The sequence below is a fragment of the Rhinatrema bivittatum genome, chromosome 3 (assembly GCF_901001135.1).
Source record: "Rhinatrema bivittatum chromosome 3, aRhiBiv1.1, whole genome shotgun sequence".
Classification (NCBI taxonomy): Eukaryota; Metazoa; Chordata; class Amphibia; order Gymnophiona; family Rhinatrematidae; genus Rhinatrema; species Rhinatrema bivittatum.
Window position 1 is genome coordinate 248,629,149 of NC_042617.1, and position 21,890 is coordinate 248,651,038.

General features: G+C 46.5%; 1 protein-coding gene across 1 annotated transcript in view; it reads left to right on the top strand.

The window, feature by feature from the left end:
* HEATR5B (HEAT repeat containing 5B) overlaps nt 1-21,890 on the top strand; it is a 571,627-nt gene that overhangs the window by 9,284 nt on the left and 540,453 nt on the right. The window contains 1 exon segment of the mRNA XM_029594411.1: nt 9,411-9,582. Coding sequence (XP_029450271.1) covers nt 9,457-9,582 — 126 coding nt within the window. The 5' untranslated portion in view covers nt 9,411-9,456.

Consider the following 21,890-nt stretch of genomic DNA (forward strand, 5'->3'; position numbering starts at 1 on the left):
CAGTGGTGGCTTCTCCCATTAACACTACTCACGGGTTCATCTTTATGACCCCTTGGGCATCATGTAACACTACTGACGCATTCCCCAGAGGATGGGGGGCTAAACTAGCCCACTGACAGACTTAGGATTTCTAGACCACATAGGAACACGCGTGACCCATAAACCTCCCAGAACTCATGGTGGACAGAAATGCCCTTTCACCCTTCGAAAGCACCTTACCACAGTAATTAGTAATGATTCCTACAATAGTCAAGTTGCCATGTTCTACATAAGTACAAGAAGGTCAGGTTCTTGGAACCTCTGCAGAGTAGCAGTTCAGATATTAGGATGGACTCATCACTGATCCATCCTTCTTCAAGCAACTTATTTTCCCGCAACACACAATTCCAGGGCAGCCCAACGGAGCAGCATTTTTCATTCCCACGAATGGGAACTAGCTCAAAAGGTTGTGCAACACATGTTCTCCATATGAGATCTTCCTTCCATCGACTTCTTTACAACCGAAACAAACAGGAATCTGGAGAATTTCTGCTCTGTATTTCTGAGCCTGCTCAGACTAGCTCCAGGTACGTTCCCTCTGATACCTCTCCACTCTCCTACAATCCAGAGATGTATCAGAGAGCAGTCGAATCTCATTCTTATCGCGCCAACATGGCCGGGACAACCATAGTACAGTTATCGACTACATCTGTCCGTCACAGACCAAATTCTCCTGAGCAGCAATCCTGATCTTCTGACCCTGGACAACAGATCCCTACAGTATCTTCTTCACTCCTCCCTCCACCTCACGATGTGCAGGTTGAACGGATCATCTACCGCAATTTTACCTTACATCCTTCCCTCCAGGACATATTACTGTCTTCAAGGAAGCCTTCGACCAGACTCAACTACCAGAGAAAGTGGTCTCGCTACACTCCCTGCTGCTCCGCAATGGACATGGACCCTCTACCTTGTCCACTCTAAGTACCTTCTTTCTTACCTCTATCTCCTATACAGTGAAAGTCTCGCCACATCTTCACTGCGAATTCACTTAAGCGCTATAACAGCTTACCGTACTTCTCTAAACAGAGAATTTCATATCATTCGCTTGTTTCCAAGTTCATGGAAGGTGAACTACACCTGCGTCCACCAATAAAGTATCCGCCAGTGACATGGAAAATTTACATAATCCTGAAACAGGTGCGTCCACCATTTGAACCATTAGAAACTTGTAACCTTCGATACCTCTCATGGTAAATACTTTTCCTGGCGGCCTTCACATCAGCAGGACGAGTTAGTGACTTTCAAGCTTTAGTTCACTACTCTCCTTATCCGCAATTCCATCATCACAAGGTGACCTTACGAAATCTCCCTAAGTTTTCTACCAAAGGTAATATCTAGTTTCCATCTCAACCTTACCTGTTTTTCATCCAACACCTCATGAAAATGACAACAAGTAGACCCTACTTACATTGGACGGTAAGTGTGCGCTTCCATATTGTATACGGCGCACCCATTCACCACACAGTCCTTTGCAACTGTTTCTTTTGTTCATTCCTAACGCCAAAGGACGTCCAGTGACAAGAAAGTTTTCCACCTGGATGTCAAACGGTATACAAATTTGTTACCATAAATGATCGCAGTCGATATCGGTAATTCCAAAGCGCATCAAGTAACAGCCGTGGCGACCTCAGTTGCCCACTTTCATGAAACACCTATCATGCACAACTGTAAAGAAGCGATGTCGTCATCTTTACATACTTTCACATCCGTTACTGCTTAGATAAGCAAGTTGCGGATGATGCGCTATCAGGACGGACTATCCTACAGAAGAGGACATGTGCCTCACATAAACAGTCTTCATAGTAACTGTCTGCCAATGCATCCCGTATTGAGCACAGTAAACAAAAACCAATAACATCAACTGCTCAATACGTCAGCTGGGGACTCCCAGACAGCATAGCTAATTCAGCTGCTTATCTACGTGAAAAGAGCAAGTTTGCTTACCGTAAACGGTGTTTTCCGTAGATAGATGGATTAGCCATGCTGACCCACCCGCCTCCCCGGACAGTTCTGACATGGCATAACACTTGCTTTTATACAGATCGAGGTACCTCAGGCAGAGCGAGCGATATACAAGATGGAGTGCCTAGCTGAAAGACTTAACCATACTTGGAGAGCTCCGCCACCTAGTGGCACGGAGGACGTACCCAGACAGCATGGCTAATTCATCTGCTACCTACGGAAAACACCGTTTATGGTAAACAAGCTTGTTCTTTTCGAAAAATTAGACTCTGTCTGAACAAACATCTGCCAGATATTCTTTAAAGAATGTCCCTAGCTCCAAAAATAACATCTGTCTCTATAGTCTCAGATCTTGTAGGAAGGGAGATTGATGTTGGTACTGGAACAAAATACTTTCCCGAAGCCATAGGTATCAGGGTTGGATAAATAGAACAAACATCTTCTGTGGTATCAAAACTCCTATTTAGCTCTTGCTTTACAGGAGCTTGTTGAATTAGTATTGAGGAAATATTCGTAGAACAAGAAGTTTGATACAAGTTCTTCCCATGATGTCTAGTCAGTGGAACAGAGGAATTGGAAGGGAGTGATCTAATTGCGGGCTTAGGGAGACCTCCAATTCAGCACTCACATTTTGGTGTAGTGGTGACCTGTGGTATGCAGTACATGCTTATCCATGTTGAACCTAGGAAAGAGTTAAAATTTTCCCCTTCCTCTTTCTGTCCATCCTGTCAGAAAACAGACATAAGGGGCACACCCTTTAGGCATGTGGCTTTGGCGTGCTGGTGGCAGCGCGCCACAGGATGCCGCCTTTTGAAGGCCCCCCCCTCCCACCAAAGTTCTGATGGTCTTGTGCTGGGGCAGCCTAGATGGTACCTGGTGGCAAAACTCCCCAAAGGCCTCCAGATGATGGCTACGAGGGAAGCGAGCTCCCAGAATTTTTTTTCACTGTTGCTATTTTGTTGGGTTTTATTGGTTATGTTTGAACTTTTTATTGAAAGTTAAGACGGCATAAACAGAAGATGACTACATATATAATAATTTTGTATGTACTTAAAATGTAAAAATGTCAGTTACCACACTTTCAAGTTTTTTTTTCTTTTGCATTTTGAATTTTGAAAAAAATGCTGTGCCAAACTGTGAAAAAGTTGATAGTGCCTGGATAGAAGTTATTGGTCTGAGCCAAAGGAGCTCTTTAGTTTATTGGGTTCCATTTCATCAGTCAGTGCCAGCAGAGCTATGTGGCAGTGGCTGCTCTTGTGGAAGGGGGTTAAAGCATGGGAGGGTCTCCTCTATACTTGGAGGAGGGGGGAATTAAGGCTCTGGGAGGCTGCTTTCATACTGTATCCTGGCTCCCTGTGATGTTGGCCTTAGTGTGATAGTGTTTCCAGTCATGCTAAAGCCTGATTATTGTGTTTTTGATTTTTTTTTTTTTAAATTTATATTTTGCTTTTCATGACTGGTCAGCTGCTTCAAAGCAGATTTTATTTATTTAGGTGTGTTATATACTGTTCTTCCAGAATAAGATCACAACGGTTTACACAATCAGAGTTCATATTCTTAGTCAACAATTATATTCTATGCCAGCATTCATAATCTAGGTTAACATCACAGCAGATATGCTTTAGGTCATATTCGTACATATTCTTGGTCAACACGATTGCAGATTTATGGAGTACTTCATATTCAAATGTAACGTGATGGAATGCCAGGAGTACATCAAATTTATGATTTAGACGCTTGCTAAGAATATTGACCAGTCATAATAGGCTTCATCGTGAAAGCAAGGTTGCTAGATGATTTGCCTTATTTTTAATCATTGGTCAGAGTCCAAAATAGAAGAAATTTTTTTGTAAAGAATTTTTTGATTTGCAATTCATGCAATAAATATGACTTATGAACATTGCTGTGACTTATCTCATGAACATCGCTGATAGTATTAAGTGCTGAAGCCATAGGTTGTCAACACGCCCGACACTGGTCCATGTTTCGAACGCTACCGTTCTTTTTCAAGGGCTAAAGATCAGCGTCTATGAGATAAAATTATCTCAAAGGTTAATACGGTAAATCATAACATTTAAATAACCTTTAATGGACAAAACATAGATGTTAGAGGAATAGCCACTTACTGTATTTGTAGTCTTTAAAGGTCTAAGGTATCAAAACATGGCGTTTCCGCGTTCAGTTCCTGTGGCAGCATCGGAAATGTCGGCTTAAATATGCAAAGATGACGTAGGCATTCATAATCAATGTAGATTGGTGACACAAATGATCACTGTCAGGTGAGCGTATACCATTCAACCGCAAGATTTAAACCATTAGGATGAACTGAATTTAATTTGTAAATCCATTGTTGCTCTCTGTAGTTAAGCGTAGCCATAGCATTACCGCCTCTGGGATTTTTGTGAACTAATTCAACAATATGCCATTGATGTCTTGAAAGGAATGAGATACGATCGGACCTTGAAGTTTAGACGTGATTAGGCAGCTGCGGTGTTCAGTAAGTCTAGTCTTATTTATTTATTTTTAGTTTTTATATACCGATGTTCCTGTATAATATACATATCACACCGGTTTACATTGGAACAAATAACAGATAACATAAAGGGGCATAAAGGAACTTAGAGGAGGTTACAGAGAATAAACATGTCTAGTTAAATTGCGATAACGAACTATTCAGAAACCTATGTACAGGAGGGGATGGTGGGTCAAAGTCTATACAGATATTGTATTCTTCTGGCTCTTAGATCTCCGGGAATGCTTGTGCAAAAAGCCAAGACTTTAGCTTCTTTTTGAATGTGATATGGCACGGTTCAAGGCGACGGTCCAGAGGGAGCGAATTCCAGAGTGTGGGACCCACTGTGGATAGTGCGCGTTTCCTCAGGGAGGTTTTCGCCGGCTGGGTGAGTAGCATATTCCTTTACGCACTTCTAGTCGGTCTCTTGGAGATGTGTAACTGAAGTTGAAAAGTTAGGTTGAGAGGAGAGATGTTATGTAGGGCCTTGTGTATCATCATAATGGTTTTAAAGTGAATTCTGTATTTGATCAGTAGTCAATGCAGGTGCTGGAGGATGGGGGTGATATGATCCCTTTTCTTGGTGTTTGTGAGAATTCTGGCCGTAGCGTTCAGGACCATCTGGAGAGGTTTGGTGGTGCTAGCGGGAAGGCCCAGAAGGAGTGAGTTGCAGTAGTCCAGTTTCGGGAGTATGATGGCTTGTAGAACCAGGCGAAAGTCTCTGTAGAGTAGTAGTGGTTTTAATTTTTTTAATACTTGCAGTTTAAAGAAGCATTCTTTTGTGGTGGTGTTTACGAACTTGTTGAGGCTGAGTCTGTTATCTAGGAGTACACCAAGGTCTCTTACTTGTGGCGAAGTGAGGTCTTTGGAGGTGACAGTAGATTGGCTAGCAGTTGAAGTGATAGGTGGGACATAATTTTTAGGAGCTATAAGGAGGATTTCAGTTTTGTTTGTGTTTAGAACCAGGTTGAGGCTGTCGAGTAGGTTGTTGATTGCTGAGAGGCAGTTATTCAAATATGACATAGTTTTGTGTAGAGATTCCACTATAGGGATGAGTATTTGTATGTCATCCGCGTATAGGAAGTGAATTAGCTTGAGTTTGGTAAGTAGGTGACAGAGAGGGAGAAGATAGATATTAAAAAGAGTGGGTGAAAGGGATGATCCTTGTGGATTCAATGGGGTGAGACTCTTTGTTATTTATCTTGACCTTGTAAGACCTGTTTTCAAGAAACGATTTGAACCAGTTGAACGCTGATCCTGTGATGCCAATGTCGACTAGACGCTGTAGGAGGCACGAGTGGTTCACGGTGTCAAACGCTGAGGAGAGATCCAGAAGTACGAGGAGGCAAGGTTGACCTTTTTCCAGATTAAAGAGAATAGTGTCTGATAGTGAGGGTAATAACCATTCGGTGTTCCGGGTCTTACGGAAACCAGAATTGGTTTGTGGTAAGGATGTTGTTTTCGTCTAGGAATTCTGAAAGTTGTCGGTTTACAATTTTCTCCATAATTTTGGCGATCATTGGAAGATTTGCTATGGGTCTGAAGTTGGCTGGGTCTGCTGTGGAAAGGTTGGGTTTTTTGAGGAGAGGCTTGAGCATTGCCAACTTGAGTTGGTTAGGGATATGGCCTTGAGCGAGCAGTTAATGATGTCTGCGACGGGTTTAGCAATAATATTAGGGATGGAGCTCAGCAGATTGGATGGAATGTGATCTAACGGATGGGACTATGGTTTTATCTTCTTAAGGATGTTCTCTATTTCTAAAGTGGATGTTGGCTCGAAGGTATCGAGAGCTGCTGGGGTTGTGTTATGTTGTTGGGGGGTTGAGTGCACTGATTGAGAACTGGAGTTGATTGAGTAATACGGAAGCGGCGATGGCCCCTTGAGGGGGGCGACGAGTGTGGTGATTTTTTTGTCAAAGAAGTCTGCCAGTTCGTTGGCTTTGTTAAAAGCTTGTTCATCTGGTATGATGGGCGTAGTTGGTTTAGTGAGGGCTGATACATAAGAGAACAGAGCTTTTGAGTGGAAGATGAAGTGGTGTATCTTTTTGGAAAATAATTCTTTCTTGGTTTTGTTGATGTCGTTTCTATATGAGTTTAGGCATGATTTATAGGTGAGGAGGGTTGTTGTAGATGGGCTTTTTCGCCATTTGTGTTCCTTACCTTTGAGCTCCTGTCTGCGCAACTTCAGCTCAGGGGTGAATCAAGGTTTCCTGTTGTCTTTGTCTGGATTGAGAGATTTTGTCGTCATGGGGCACGCTTGATCTGCTACCTTGTTGGTGATGTTGATCCATGATGTCGTGGCAGAGTTGGCATCTGATAGGTCCAGATGTACTAGTTCCGTAGTTAGATGTGAGCTGAGCCGATCTCCGGTGCAAGGTTTCCTGACAGATATGGAAATTGAGTGTTTGTGGAGGGTGCTCCTTGATCTCAAGCACAGCGGAAATGATTCGGTAGTCAGTCCATGGTACCGGTAGGCAAGTTGGGATGGTGTGGGGCGATATTTCTTCGTTTATGAAGATAAGGTCTAACGTATGACCTGCTTTGTGGGTGGGCTCATTGACAATTTGTCTAAAACCCATATGGGTGAGGGAGGAGAGTAGTGTTTCACAGTTGGTAGAGCGAGGATGGACATCCACGTGAAGGTTGAAGTCTCCCATCAGGATGGATGGTTTTCTGGTATTAAGGTGTTTTGCTGCTAGCTCAATGATAGGAGAAGGGTCTGCCTCCAGTAAACCTGGGGGTGCGTAAATTAATCCGATTGCCAGATGTTTTGAGTTGAATAGAGCAAATTCGGTGTTGGCTAGGTTGTTGGTGGCCTGCAGGGTCAGACCAATCCCTTTTTTGGCTGCAAGGAGGAGCTGCCCTCCTCTTTTTTTGAGTCTAGGGATAGAGAGGAAGTCGTAGGCCTGAGTGGGAAGTTGATTTATTAGGACGTGTCTGAGGCTTTTAGCCAGGTTTCTGTGATGGCACAGATGTTAGGTTTTGAATTGGAGAGGAAATCGTTGAGTATATGTGTTTTCTTGGAGATGGATTGCGCGTTGAATAGAGTGAGCGAGAAGAGAGCCAGGCCGAGTAGTTGGGTGATGGGTGTTAGCAAGATAGGCCTGAGCCTCTGTTGACGGTTGAGAGGGAGGGTGGGGGGCTTAGGAACTCTCCTAAGGTGGTTGTGGATGATAGGAATTGTGAGGGAGTGCATGGTATCAGGTATGGAAGGCAGATAGCAGCGGAGGGGTCAGTGGTGTCTCTTGGTTGGTGGGATCCTGATGGGAGTAGGGGTAACGGCGTGGGCCTTACCCTGAGCAGGTAATAGTGTCGGGTGTGCAGGCCTGAAGAGGTGGCAGATTTTTAGTTGGGCCTGTGGATCCCTGTTAGAGGGAGGGGAACCAGGGCTCTGTGGTTTAGAGGGGGAAGTTGCGGTGCTGGACCAGCGTCAATAGGTAGCTCAGAATCCAATTACAAGAGTAGGGGCTGCCCTGCAGGGCTGCACTAAGGGGCGCACAAAGGGGCGGGCCCCTTTGTCGTGCTCCTTCGGCGCGCACCGCCGGGAGGAGTGGTAGTGATTTTAAATCCCCCGCCCTCTGAAGTTGGTGACGTCCTCGAGGCCCCGGATTGGTCGGCAGGGAGCTTGGGGGGCGGTGAGAGAGAAGAGAAGACTTGCCTCGTGGCCGACGCTGGAGCCCCGGTGGTGAGTGCGGCGCTAGGATCAGGCCTTAGTCTTAATGGAGCGTTTAGTCTTCCCCACATAGAGGAGGGAGCACGGACATTGTAACACAATGTCCGTGCTCCATGTAACACACAAATCACGTTGGTCGAAGTACAGTTTGTATAATGATAAGCAATGTAAGTTTTGCCATGAGGATCAGTCCAAGTGGGACCGGTAATAGCTTGGCTACAAAAAGAACATCTATCACAAGTCCAATGACCCATAGTTATGTTTTCAGGAACGTACGAAGAAAGAGGCAGATAGGATCACGTGATTTGACTGTTGATCTACTTCATATTCATACATTTTCAAAGTCATTGTTAAAGCAAAGGCAGATTCTAGTTCTACTACCTATACACTTTTACATCCATTACTCATTGCTCACTTCATTACTATTATCTCTGGTACTGACATTAACGTTTTCAGTGAATTTGTATTTTATGTTAAATCATAAGTTCGTTTTTTTTTTCTTAAGAGTCATATTTTTAGTTCACATTTGAAATTCTTTCTTTCTGTTATCTGGCGTAATGACTCTGCAAGGGAGTTCTACAACTGGGGGCTTGCTATGGATTTGCTCATTTTTGTGTGAGTTTCCTCACTCCGAAGGACATCAAATCTTCACAAGAGTGTACTGTTCTGTTCGTACATCTCACTCTGAATGTCAAATGGCCCCTAACCCCTACACTACTACCTAAATCTCACCTTGAGTAACTAGGTGGGCCTCATATAAAGGTATAAATACCTAACTACCATAAGGGCCTTATAGCTAGTCTCTCTCTCTCGTAGATAGGAATTGCAACAATTGTGGCACTTATTGCACTCTGTGGTAATACCTATGCGAAACGCTAAGAGAGCACACTTTGCGACAAATAGGCTATTACCATAAAACACGCCCCTCTTCCTATCGCATGTGATAGTTTGATGAATCCTGGCCTAAGGTTGTACCTGAAACAATAAAGGGTGAAGTAACTTGTCTAAGATCACAAGGACAGATTTGAACCCTGGCTTTCCTGGTTTGTACTCTGCTGTTTTAACCACTTGACTACTTCTCCAATGTGAATAGCACGTTAAACAGACTGCAATAACATTAAAAATGTTTGTGCATTTTTAATACACTTTAATAAATAAGCTCCCAGGTTAGGAGGGAAAGTGTCAATATTCCAATTCATTTACCTGTTTTTGTCTTTACAGAGATCTGATATTGAGAATCTGCTGAGAAACAGGTGATTCGGCTGCCATGGAGCTGGCCCACAGCTTGCTTTTAAATGAAGAGGCTCTGGCCCAGATCACAGAAGCAAAGAGACCAGTGTTTATCTTTGAATGGTTGAGATTTCTGGATAAGGTGCTAGTAGCGGCCAACAAGGTATGCTGCTTGTATTGTAGCTTTCGGGGGTGGGGAGAGAAGGGAGGATTCCATGTAATATTTTTCATTGTTAATTTAAAACCATTTAAAGCAAGGTGAAAACCAGTATAAATAAGAATGTTAATCTTTGTTTTTATCTTTTGTGCCACATTTGTAAATCAAAAGTACTAGCTACTAGAGATGTGAATCGTGTCCTCGATCGTCTTAACGATCTATTTCGGCTGGGAGGGGGAGGGAATCGTATCGTCGCCGTTTGGGTGTTTAGAGTATCGTGAAAATCGTTAAAATCGTGAACCGGTACACTAAAACCCCCTAAAACCCAAACCCACCCCCGACCCTTTAAATTAAATCCCCCCACCCTCCCGAACCCCCCCAAATGCCTTAAATTACCTGGGGGTCCAGCGGCGGTCCGGAACGGCCTCCTGCAATTGAATCGTGTTGTCTTCAGCCCGTGCCATTCTGCGCCGCCATTTTGCAAAATGGCGGCGCAAAATGGCGGCGGCCATAGACCAACATTTTCCGTACGGAAAACGATTCGCGGCAGGAAATCGCTCCCGGACCCCCGCTGGACCCCCAGGGACTTTTGGCCAGCTTGGGGGGGCCTCCTGACCCCCACAAGACTTGCCAAAAGTCCAGCGGGGGTCCGGAACGACCTCCTGCAGTCGAATCGTGTTGGTCTATGGCCGCCGCCATTTTGCGCCGCCATTTTGCAAAATGGCGGCGCAGAATGGCGCCGGCTGAAGACAACACGATTCAATTGCAGGAGGCCGTTCCGGACCGCCGCTGGACCCCCAGGTAATTTAAGGCATTTGGGGGGGGGGGGTTCGGGAGGGTGGGGGATTTAATTTAAAGGGTCGGGGGTGGGTTTTAGGGTGTTTTAGTGTGCCGGTTTTCCTGCCCTCCCCCTTCCCCCGATTTTACGATTTTTGACGATAAATCGGGGGAATTGGTATTGTATCGTGGCCCTAACGATTTTTGACGATTTAAAATATATTGGACGATATTTTAAATCGTCAAAAAACGATTCACATCCCTACTAGCTACTGTAAGTTCTGTAAAATACTGCTTGTTAGTTCAGTTATTCTCTGAGGACAAGCAGCATGGTGGGCTCATGCATCTTTTGTTTTCTTTCTTTTTTGGTGGCTGTGTGGTGCACTGGCATCTGTTTTGGTGTCAAGTCATTTGATTTCGCTGTTAGTTTTTCACCCAATTCCCTTACCAGAGAAGGCGGCCAGTAACATCAATAAATTGTCTTATCATGGACCCCTCATGATAAATGAGTCCTCTGTTTGTTTGGGGCTGACCATGATGTCCTGGGGTGTGCGTATCTATCCCAGCTTGACCTTATGGAAAAACACTTTGGGATGCCCATTGGTATTGGCATCGGAGACGTTAACATTGAAGGAATCAGCAGCTGCATTGACCACTGGTGGTGCATTAACATCGGGAAGGCTTCAAACTCCTTTGTCTAGCACTGGAAAGGATTGGGGGTCAGAGGGGGATAGGCCATCATCTTTCATTTTCCACTTGAAGGAGGTGAAGAGTTCAGGCTTTTCAGTTCCAACATTGAGGCATGTTGATGACCTGTATCAGGAAAGGCCAAGAAGCATTGACATCAGTCTTCCCTGATATACAATGCCTGGAACAGAGATATTCTGGCAAAAACCTTGAAGTCCCCTGAAGCATTTCTTCGGAGAGAAGAGCTCAGGTATGCCAAGAAAATGTGGTCACCACTTCTGTCTCGCAGGCCATGCTAGTATTGGCAGTCTATGAAGAGCAGCTGGATAGGAAGATCTAGCAGGCCTTACACAGAGCAATGCAGATTCCCTGTACATACCAGGATCAGTCCAGACTGCTGGGTTATGCCTCCCTTCCAGCAGATGGAGTCAGAGAAAAGCTGAAAGGCACCCCCTACATAGCCTGGTGTGCCACCTGCAATCCCTCAGTATTTCTCTGACTCCAGCAGATTCGAGAGGGCATAACCGGTGCTCCTGATCTTGTCTAAATTCCTGTTTGGGATGTTTCTTCTGACAGGTTTGATTTATGGGGGAATCCTTTGACTAGATCAACTTTAAAAAACAAAACAGGAGAATAGATAATAAATAAAATAATGGCTCTGTAGTTGATCTACAGAAATCTTTTCAAGCTTGTCAGAAGGGCAGCTAGCTGCAGGCAGGTGAGGCAGGGCATTGCCCTACAGCTGTTTATCTGGAGACTTGTAGCCTGACCCGGTGAGCTGTGGGGGTGGATTTACCAGTGGGCCAGTCGCTCTCCCCCTTACTTGACAACCCAGAGAAGTAAAATTCCTCTGGTGAGTGCTTAGACTGGTTGTTCAGGGAGGTTTGTTCCCCTGTTTTGTGGGCTGATCAAAAAAACCAAAAGGACAGTGCAAGTTGTTGATTTTAAAAGCACACCTGTTTCTATCACCCCTAGCCTATCACGATCTCCCGGACCTCCGGAGGGGGGTGCAGTGTTCATTCAGCTCCTTTGCGTGCTTTTTTTCATGCTGCGTGGGTCCGTTGGTGGAGCTTGTGTAGAGCCAGGGACCCAGCTCTCCCGCGAAGGCCTCTGCTCCTGGTGTATCCCCGGGGGCGAGGGGCCTTCACAGCGGCCGATTTCGGGCTGAGGGTCAGCTTCGCCGCAAATGCGCGGCTCTCGAAGCGAGCAGTTAGCTCTGAGGCAGAGGCCTGGCCTGGTCCGCCCCCGATCGGCACGGGAGCGGCGGCCATTCTTGCCTCCATCGGGCGTCGATGCTGATTTAGCTGAGGAGGGAGAGTATCTCTCTCCCCGCTGGTATTTAAGCCCACAACGACCGTGTGATTTGCAACCAAACTTGGCTCCTCCCCCAAATTTGCCCCCAGGGGCGGGGGGGAAGCCTTAAAGAGGCAGCACCCGTTTTCATCACAGTTTGTTTTACTTCTACATAAGGCTTATGTAGAAGCTGAAGCTGACTGGGAAGCCCAGTCTCCTATTCAGGCTAAGCTTTTTAAGGCTTCTGCAGACCAGGGGAGGTCTGGATCTCGGCCACCCAGCTCTGTTCTGGGGGATGGGCTATCTGCTTCTTTTCCACCTGCAGATCCGCTACCTCAGGACCCCTCCGCCCTAGATGTGAGCAATGATGTAGACAGTGCCGCACCGGTGGAGGGGGATGATCCGCAGATGCTCCATTTGTTCCGCAAGGAGGAACTGGACCCGTTTATTTCACATGTGCTTCAGGAACTGGAGATTCCAGTTCCACAAGCTGTGACGGATTCTTCACCGGGGGATTCGGTCTTATTGGGGCTTCAAGCCCCGCCTCAAACTTTTCCTTTCCATCCGAAACATTTCCAGCCTGTGTCCTGGGAATGGGATACGCCTGAAGCCTCCTTGCATGTTAGAGCCATGGAAAAACTTTATCCGCTTCCTAATGAGTCTCTGTATCTTCTTAAAATTCCTAAAATGGACTCGGCCGTCATGGCCATAGCCAAACATACAACCATTCCTGTGACAGAAGGAAGAGCACTCGAGGACCTCCAGGATAGGAAGCTGAAAGTTTTTTGCTTAAGCGGGTTTTTGAAGTGTCCGCTTTGGGAGAGCGGGCTGCCATCTAGCAGCCTTATGTAGAGGGCTACTCTCTGTTGGATTCAACAGATTCTCACGGCCCAGGACCTTCCTCCAGGGGAGTCTGAGCAGGCGAACCGCATGGAATCAGTGGTTGCCTATATGGCAGATGCTTTGTATGATCTCCTCCATACCTCTGCCCGCACTATGTCTTCGGCGGTTTCCGCAAGACGGTTGCTATGGCTCCGTAACTGGTCGGCGGATGCCTCTTCTAAGTCTCAGCTGAGTTCCTTTCCTTTCAAGGGCAAGCTTTTATTTGGAGACGAGCTTGAGCAGCTTATTAGGGCCTTGGGAGACGACAAGGTTTACAAGCTCCCGGAAGACAAGCCCAGATCAGTTCGCTCACCCGGCGCTTTTAGAGGTCGTTTTCGAGGCAGAGCCGTTTCCGCTCCGGCAGGAGTTCTTCTTATGCCCCCCCGGCAGACGTCAACAAGGTCACAATCGTGGGCACATTCCTTTCGTGGTAGACAGCCTCAGCACACCGGAACCTCTCATGCCTTCGCCCCCAACAAAGCTCCCCAATGAGGGGGTGCCGGCCCATTCCTCAGTTCTGGAGATCGGGGGGGGGGGGGTCGGTTCTCCCGGTTTCGCTAGGAATGGGTCAAGATTACCTCAGACCAGTGGGTTCTAGATATTATAAATCACGGTTACGCTTTGGGTTTTGCTCCCCCCCCCCCCTTTCGCGATCTGTTCCTAGTATCTCCCTGCGGGTCTTAGACTAAACAACAAGTGGTTCTTCAAATGCTGTCTCTGTTGAAGGCTCTGGGAGCGATTTGTCTCGGTTCCTGCAGCCGAACGTCGGACTGGTCGTTACTCCATTTACTTCGTGGTTCCCAAGAAGGGCTCGTTCCGGCCAATCTTGGATCTGAAGTAGGTCAACAGGGCGATGCGTGACCCTCTGTTTCGCATGGAGACATTGTGATCCGTCATTGCAGCAGTCCACAAGGGTGAATTTTTGGCTTCTTTAGATCTGACAGAAGCTTACCTCCACATAGGAATCCAAGAACACCATCAGAGGTTCTTATGGTTCATGATCATGGGACAGCATTACCAGTTTCGTGCCCTACCCTTCGGGCTGGTGACGGCTCCATGGGTTTTCACAATGGTGGTGGTGGTGGTGGTGGCGGTCGTGGCAGCAGCGAGCCTTCGGCGAGAAGGGATATTGGTGCATCCCTACCTGGACGACTGGCTCATACGAGCGAAATCGGAAGATCTTTGCAAGGTAGCGGTACAGTCTGTTTTGTGTCAACTGCATTCCCTAGGCTGGGTCATCAATTATGCCAAGAGCCAGCTGGTTCCGTCCCATGTGTTGGAATTTCTAGGAGCACATTTCGACACTGGTGTGGGCAAGGTTTCACTGCCTCTGGTGAGGATGGAGAGGCTAATGTCTCTGGTGCGGCACCTGTCGGCTCTTCCCTCACCCGAGGTATGGGACTATTTGCAGGTGCTTGGTTTTATGGCATCTACCCTGGAGTTGGTTCCTTGGGCCTTTGCTCATATAAGACCTTTGCAGAGGGCGCTGCTTTCTCGTTGGGACCCCAAGTCGGAAGAGTTCCACCTGCCCTTACTGTTGATGGAACCGGCCAGGACCAATCTGGATTGGTGATTGATCCCGGATCGTTTGCTTCGAGGCGTGGACCTGGAAAATCCTCAATGGATAATCGTGATGACGGATGCCAGCCTGACCGGTTGGGGGGCAGTCTGTCAGTCACGATCAGTGCAGGGCCTTTGGGCACTTCCGCAGACCAAGTGGTCCACCAATCGCTTGGAGACCAGGGCAGTTCGCTTAGCGCTGCTCCAATTTCTTCCGCTTGTCCACCACTGGGCGATACGGATCCTATCCGACAATGCGACCACCGTGGCTTACATAAACCAGCAAGGGGGTACGAAGAGTCGACCAGTAGCCTCTGAAGCAGACATGTTAATGGCCTGGGCAGAATGCAATCTGTCCCGCATAGCGGCATCTCACATCGCCGGAGTTGACAACGTTCAGGCGGACTTTCTCAGCCGCCAGCGGCTAGATCCCGGAGAATGGGAGCTGTCCGAGGAAGCGATGTGGCTCGTGATGAGCTGGGGGGGACGAACCCCCCCCCCCCCCGGCTAGACATAATGGCGACACGATTGAACGTGACAGCGACTTGTTTCTTCAGTCAGAAGGGAGCACGGATCGGAAGGGGTGGATGCCCTGGTTCTTTCATGGCCTCCCGACATTCTCCTTTATGTGTTTCCTCCTTGGCCATTGGTGGGAAAGGTTTTAAGGCAAATAGAATCCCACCAGGGGCCGGTTGTTCTGATGGCCCCGGAGTGGCCGAGAAGGCCGTGGTTTGCAGATCTGATCAACCTGACTGTGGACGGTCCCTTGTGACTCGGCCATCTGCTGAACCTCCTCCGGCAGGGCCCAGTATTTTCGATCAGGCCAATTGCTTCTGTCTAGCGGCTTGGCTTATAAGAGGAGACAGTTAAGAAGGAAGGGCTACTCGGAGGCGGTTATTACCACTCTTCTCTGTGCTCGAAAAAACTTCTACATCTCTCACCTATGTTCGGGTATGGAAGGTGTTTGATTCTTGGTGCCGTCGGTTGAGTGTGTCCCCGCGGCAGGCCGCTATTGTTCACATTCTTGCCTTCTTGCAGGAAGGCTTAAAGAAAGGTCTAGCGTACAGCTCGCTCCTGGTGCAGGTAGCGGCCTTGGGCTGTTTTCGAGGTCCGGTTGATGGTGCTTCCATTGCTGCTCACCCGGATGTGGCCAGATTTTTGAAGGGGGGCTAAACACTTAAAGCCACCGGTGCGCACGATCTGTCCGTCTTGGAGTTTTAAATTTGGTTCTCTGTGGTCTTTGCAGTTCTCCTTTTGAGCCTTTGAAGCGGGCTACGCTGAAGGATTTAACGCTTAAGACAGTGTTCCTCATGGCTATCTGTTCAGCTAGACGTGTTCGGAGCTTCAAGCGTTGTCCTGTAGAGAGCCGTTCCTGCGCATATCTGACTCTGGAGTTTCACTTCGGACAGTGTCTTCCTTCCTGCCAAAGGTAGTCTCGGCTTTTCATATCAACCAGTCAGTTGAGTTACCGGCATTTTCAGATGAGGATAGGAATTCTGCTCAGGATCTGAAGAGATTGGATGTCTGCAGGGTCCTCTTGCGGTACCTGGAGGTAACTAATCCTTTTTGATTGTCTGATCATCTTTTTGTCTTGTGGAGCGGTCCTAAGAAAGGGACTAAAGCTTCTAAGACTACTATTGCCCACTGGTTGAAAGACGCTATTGCTTTAACTTACATATGTCACTGGTGCCCAGTACCGGATGGTCTTAAGGTGTATTCTCTTAGGTCACAAGCAGCATCTTGGGCAGAAAGCCACTGAGTCTCGCCTCGAGATTTGCTGGGCGGCCACTTGGAAACCTTTGCACACGTTTGCTAAGCATTACCGTTGGGATGTCCGGGATCCGAAGGTGGATTCTTTTGGCAGCAGTGTGCTTCGAGCGGGACTCTCCAGGTCCCACCCCTTTTAGGGCAGTTTGGGTACATCCCAGCAGTCTGGACTGATCCTGGTATGTACAGGGAAAGGAAAATTAGTTCTTACCTGCTAATTTTCGTTCCTGTAGTACCAAGGATCAGTCCAGATGCCCGCCCATATGCAGGAGAGTCCACTCAGCTACTTATATTTTCTCTTGGCAGATTTTTCGAAGATTGCACACCTACGCAACAGTTTTTTGTCACAAGTTATCGTTTTTAAGAGGTCAGTATTTGACTTGATCTAGTCATTGGTTGTTAAAATTTACTTCATTCTGCTTTGATATTGATTATACTGAGGGATCGCAGATGGCACATCAGGTTATGTAGGGGGTGGGGGGGCTTTCAACTTTTCTCTGACTCCATCTGCTGGAAGGGAGGCATAACCCAGCAGTCTGAACTGATCCTTGGTACTACAGGAACAAAAATTAACAGGTAGAACTAACTTTCCTATATTTGTGTTCTGGCAACAGGACTGATGGTTTTGCAGACAGATGTCCTGCTGATACTGGAGTTCTTGATGCTGCCTGGCATATCAGCTGCAATGTTGATTCCTGAAGGGGAATAGACATTGGTGTCTGCACTGATTGTGATTTCTGACCCATCGGGTGAGGAAACTTCTTTGAGATGAGAAAGTTCATTGGTGTCTAGATAAGTGCTCCCCTCTCTGAGGCCTTGTCTGCTAGCCAGGCAAGATCCAGGTCCATGCCTGGCTTTGAGAGCTTGGACTTTGAATATTCCTCAGGTACAGCTATGTATCTGAGGATTTCTCTTATCAAGAGGAATCGGGAGGTCTCTCCAACCCCTTTCCTCCGCAGGAAGGAAGAAAATTTCCTGAGGACCTCTTCCTTGCTGGTTTTAATCGGAGAATGGTGAAGTCAATTCCATTTATTTATTTATTTATTTATGTATTTATGCAATTTTTATATACCGTTATCCGGAACGCAAGGTTCCATCTTTACGGTTTACAATAATTTAAGAACAGAAAATACAATAAAAATCAATTAAAAATAATAAAATAGTAAAATTCTTAGAAAAACATAAAATTAGCATTAATATAGATAAGAATATAAAAGAAAAATCAATTAAAAAAACTGCGGACTTAAATATTAATCTGGGTGTTAGTTCTTTTACTTTTTTAGATATGTGGGCTTTAAAATTTAACTCATAATTCATAATCCAACCAAGATTTCTTGTATTATCAGTCAAATTAAAACTAGTTTGGTCATTCAAAGTAATAATCTTTTTTTCTTGACTAAAATTTTTTCTATCTAAAATCATAAAAATGGATTATTCTAAATTTAAAACCAATTTCATTTGCACAAGAAGTTGACTGATTTTTAAATACATATTTACCATTTTAAAAGTCTCATCGATATTACTTTCTATTGGGAATAATAACTGAATATCATCAGCGTAAATATAATAAATCAGGCCTAAATCTGTTAGCAAATGACAGAGAGGCAACAAATAGACATTAAATAAGGTAGCGGACAGGGCAGAGCCTTGTGGGACTCCAGTAGTTAATCCTATCTTATCTGACAAAGTGTCTTTAATCCTAATAGTATAAGTTCTATTTTCAAGAAAAGATTTAAACCATTTTAAAGTGATGTCTTCTAAACCTATATCATAATGTCTCTGAAGGAGATGCTGGACATTATCCAGTTTGTGGAGCCCTGTAAGGAGATTGTGGTAGTCCCAGTTCACAAAATCCTTCAGGAGGTACTAATAAGGATGTGTGAGAATCCCTTCTCTGTGGCTCTAGTGAACAAGAAAGTGAATGCAATATATGCTATCAAGAAGGCTCCAGGATTTGAAAAAGAGCAGCTACTATGTCAATCTGTGGTGGCCAAGAATCCATTCCCTGTGATTCAGGGAAGGATACTCATACCCCTTAACTCTGTTGGAGGAAAGTTGTTTCAGGGAGCTATGCATAGTGCTTACATAATATACTGTCAGCTCTTCATGAACTGGTGTTTCCCTGTACACACCTGGATCAGTCTAGATCCCTGGGTTTATTCATCTATGCCAACAGATGGAGACACAGAAAAGCCTCACTGACACTGCTTGATAAGCCCTGATGCCACCTGCAGTAGATCAGTATTTCTCTGTCTCCAGCAGATGGCTGGTGCATAAACCTGCAGTCCTTTTTTTTAAACCTTTTCTTTTTCAAGTGAGCCTTCCTCCCAGGGGGTTGGTTCCCCTGGGGAACCATTCCCTGTTGGGTTGAGGTGGAGCAGCTGAGGTCCAAATTGTTCCATGGGGTGTAAATCTGGTGGTCCAGATCCCTCCCCTGGACAGCTCCTTTCAGCTCTAGGGGGCCAATGCAATACAGTGCGCTCAGCCAAGTGCACTGTTTAACCCACTGTCAGATTCAGGTTAAATAGGCACTAATCCACCCCCTAATGCAATAGAGGGATTAGCGCCTATTTATCGGGCGTCCGAAGCGGAGTGAATGAGTTAGCTTCATTCACATGCATGTGATGAGCGCTATTACTCATTCACTCCAAATGCAAAAAAATAAATGTGCGTCTCAGACGCACATTTATTGCTCAGCTATTATCGCCTGCCTGGAGCAGGCGTTAATAGCTGAGCGCACTGAAAAAAAGTACAGAAAAGCAGAAAAAAACTGCTTTTCTGTACTTTTTTTTTAAAAGTAAAAAAAAAAATCTGTCTGCCGCTTTGAAGACTGACGCCGATATGCTCGGTGACGGTTTTCATAACCGGCTGACTGCAGAAATGAAAATCGACGCCGATAAACTCGGCATCGGTGTTCATAACCAGCAGACCACCGGTAATCGCAGGGTCGTGTTAGCAAGGAGGCACTAAGGTCACGCTAGCGACCCTAGCACCTTCTTGCTAGTGCGAACCCCCCCCCTAATTTGTGTACTGCATGGTGCCCCCCTTGCAGGCTCCATGCATGTGTTTAAGAAAGCGGGCGCTGAAAAGTCAGCACCTGCTTTCCATGAATAATATTGCATCAGCCCCTAGGAGAGGAAATTCCCTGCTATTTTTTAGTGAAGTTTAAACAACAAAAAAAAAAAAACCTTAAAGGACACTCCTGAGTGGTAAGGCTCTGGGGTGAACCCCTCCCTCCCCCCCGCCCTGTTGGTCATGCTGGTTTCTTTGTGTTTTGTTTTTATTTTTATTTTTTTTTTTTAGTTTTTCTCTTTGGGGACTGTGGTTCGCACTTGGCTTGCCATGCGTGTGGGGCAGTCCCAGCACATCTGAGTCAGGCTGGCCTCTACTCTGCCTGCGTTTCGGGGGGAGGCCCCCCCCCCGGGGGTCACAAAACATTGGTGCTTCATTAAGCGGGGGCGGCCTGTGAGCGGCAGTTGGCCCAGGGCACTTGGTCGGCAGTAGAAGCCTCATGGCCTATCAGTCGGTTGGAGACCAGGGCTGTGTGGCTGGCACTTCAAGCCTTCCTCCTGCTCGTTTTAGGGTCGATCGGTCAGGGTTCTGTCTGACATTGTGACGACAGTAGCTTACATCAATTGTCAGGGCATCACGAAGAGCCAGGTGGTGGCCCTGGAAGCTCAGGAGCTGTTTCTCTGGGCAGAACTGTACTTGGTTCAGTTATCTGTGTCCCATATCGCGGGTGTCTACAACATCCAGGTCGATTTTCCTCAGTCGTCAGAGCTTAGATCCAGGCGAGTGGGAATTGACGGATTCTGCATTGCGGCTCATCCGGAAGAGGTGGGCTTGTCCTCACGTCGATTTGATGGCGACTCTGCTCAATGCGAAAGCTCCTCAATTTTTCAGCTGCAGGAGGGAGTACTGGGCCGAGGGGGCCGAGGGGGTCGACGCTCTGGTAGTGCCTTGGTCTTGGGGGGGATCCTGCTTTGTTTTCCCTCCGTGGCCTTTAGTGGGCAAGGTGTTGCGCTGCATAGAGAAGCATCCTGGGAAGGTGATCCTAGTAGCCCCGGAGTGGCCGCGTCTACCATGGTTCGCAGATCTCGTCAATCTAGCTGTGGACGGTCCATGGTGCCTCAGTCGCCTTCCGTATTTTCTTCTTCAGGGTCCCGTATTTTCTGACCAGGCAGATCGCTTTTGTCTAGCAGCGTGTCGCTTATGGCGGAGAGGATACTGTTGATTCGAGAGAAACTACAGCAGATGTAACCAGAAACCAGACTTTATTAGAGAGAGAAAAGGAACAGGGACCCGAACAAAGCATGAGGAAATAATTTGTCCCGGGGAGTAACACAGGTCTACACAATCGTATTAACACCCAGTTATTCAACTCTTACCGCAGTGTGTATGGCATTATAAACCCTTCATACTGACCAATCAGAGCATATTCAGAGTGTTCTTTTTAGATAAGTGCGGTACATTTGAGTATGTATTAGACCAATCAGCTAATGGGTCTGGGGTGTTAGCTCATTGCATTCCAGCATGTAGTCGGGGTACTCTGCTTTCTTTGTCTAAAAACTAGTATTCAGGAATACAGCAGAGATGAGGTGCCTCAAAGTCAGTGCATAATACTACATACAATACCCAGAGCCTGTGATCGCTTTGCTTTTGCAGGCTAGGCGGAAGTCTACCTCTCTCTCATATGTTCGGGTTTGGAAAGTGAGGCTTGGTGTACCAACCGAGGGATACAGGCGGTTCACGCTTCAATATCTCATGTATTGTCTTTCCTACAAGAGGGTTTAGCTAAAGGCCTTGCTTTTAATTCTCTTAGGGTACAGGTAGCGGCTCTAGCCTGCTTGCAAGGGAAGATTAAGGGGTACTCCTTATCTTCTCATCTGGATGTATAGAGGTTTCTTCGGGGAGTTAAGAATTTGCGTCCTTCGGTGCGGAAGGTCTGTCCCCCACCTGCAACCTTAATCTAGTTCTGCAAGTATTGTGACGCTCCATTTGAGCCCATTTGGAGAGCGACCCTTAAGGATTTGACTCTCAAGGTCGTTTTCTTGGTGGCCATCATTCCGCCAGGAGGATTTCTAAATTGCAGGCTTTCTCGTGCAGGGATCCCTTCCTTCAAATATCAGATTATGGAGTCACATTGCGTATGGTTCCTTTCTTTGTCCCGAAGGTGGTCTCTGCCTTTCATTTTAATCAGACTATCGAGCTCCCAGCGTTTACAGAGTTGGATGATTCTCTGCAGCATGATCGGGAGCTTAAGCTGTTGGATGTCCGCAGGGCCTTGCTTCGACATCTCAAGGTTACTAATAATTTCAGGCGGTCGGATCATCTTTTTGTTTTATGGA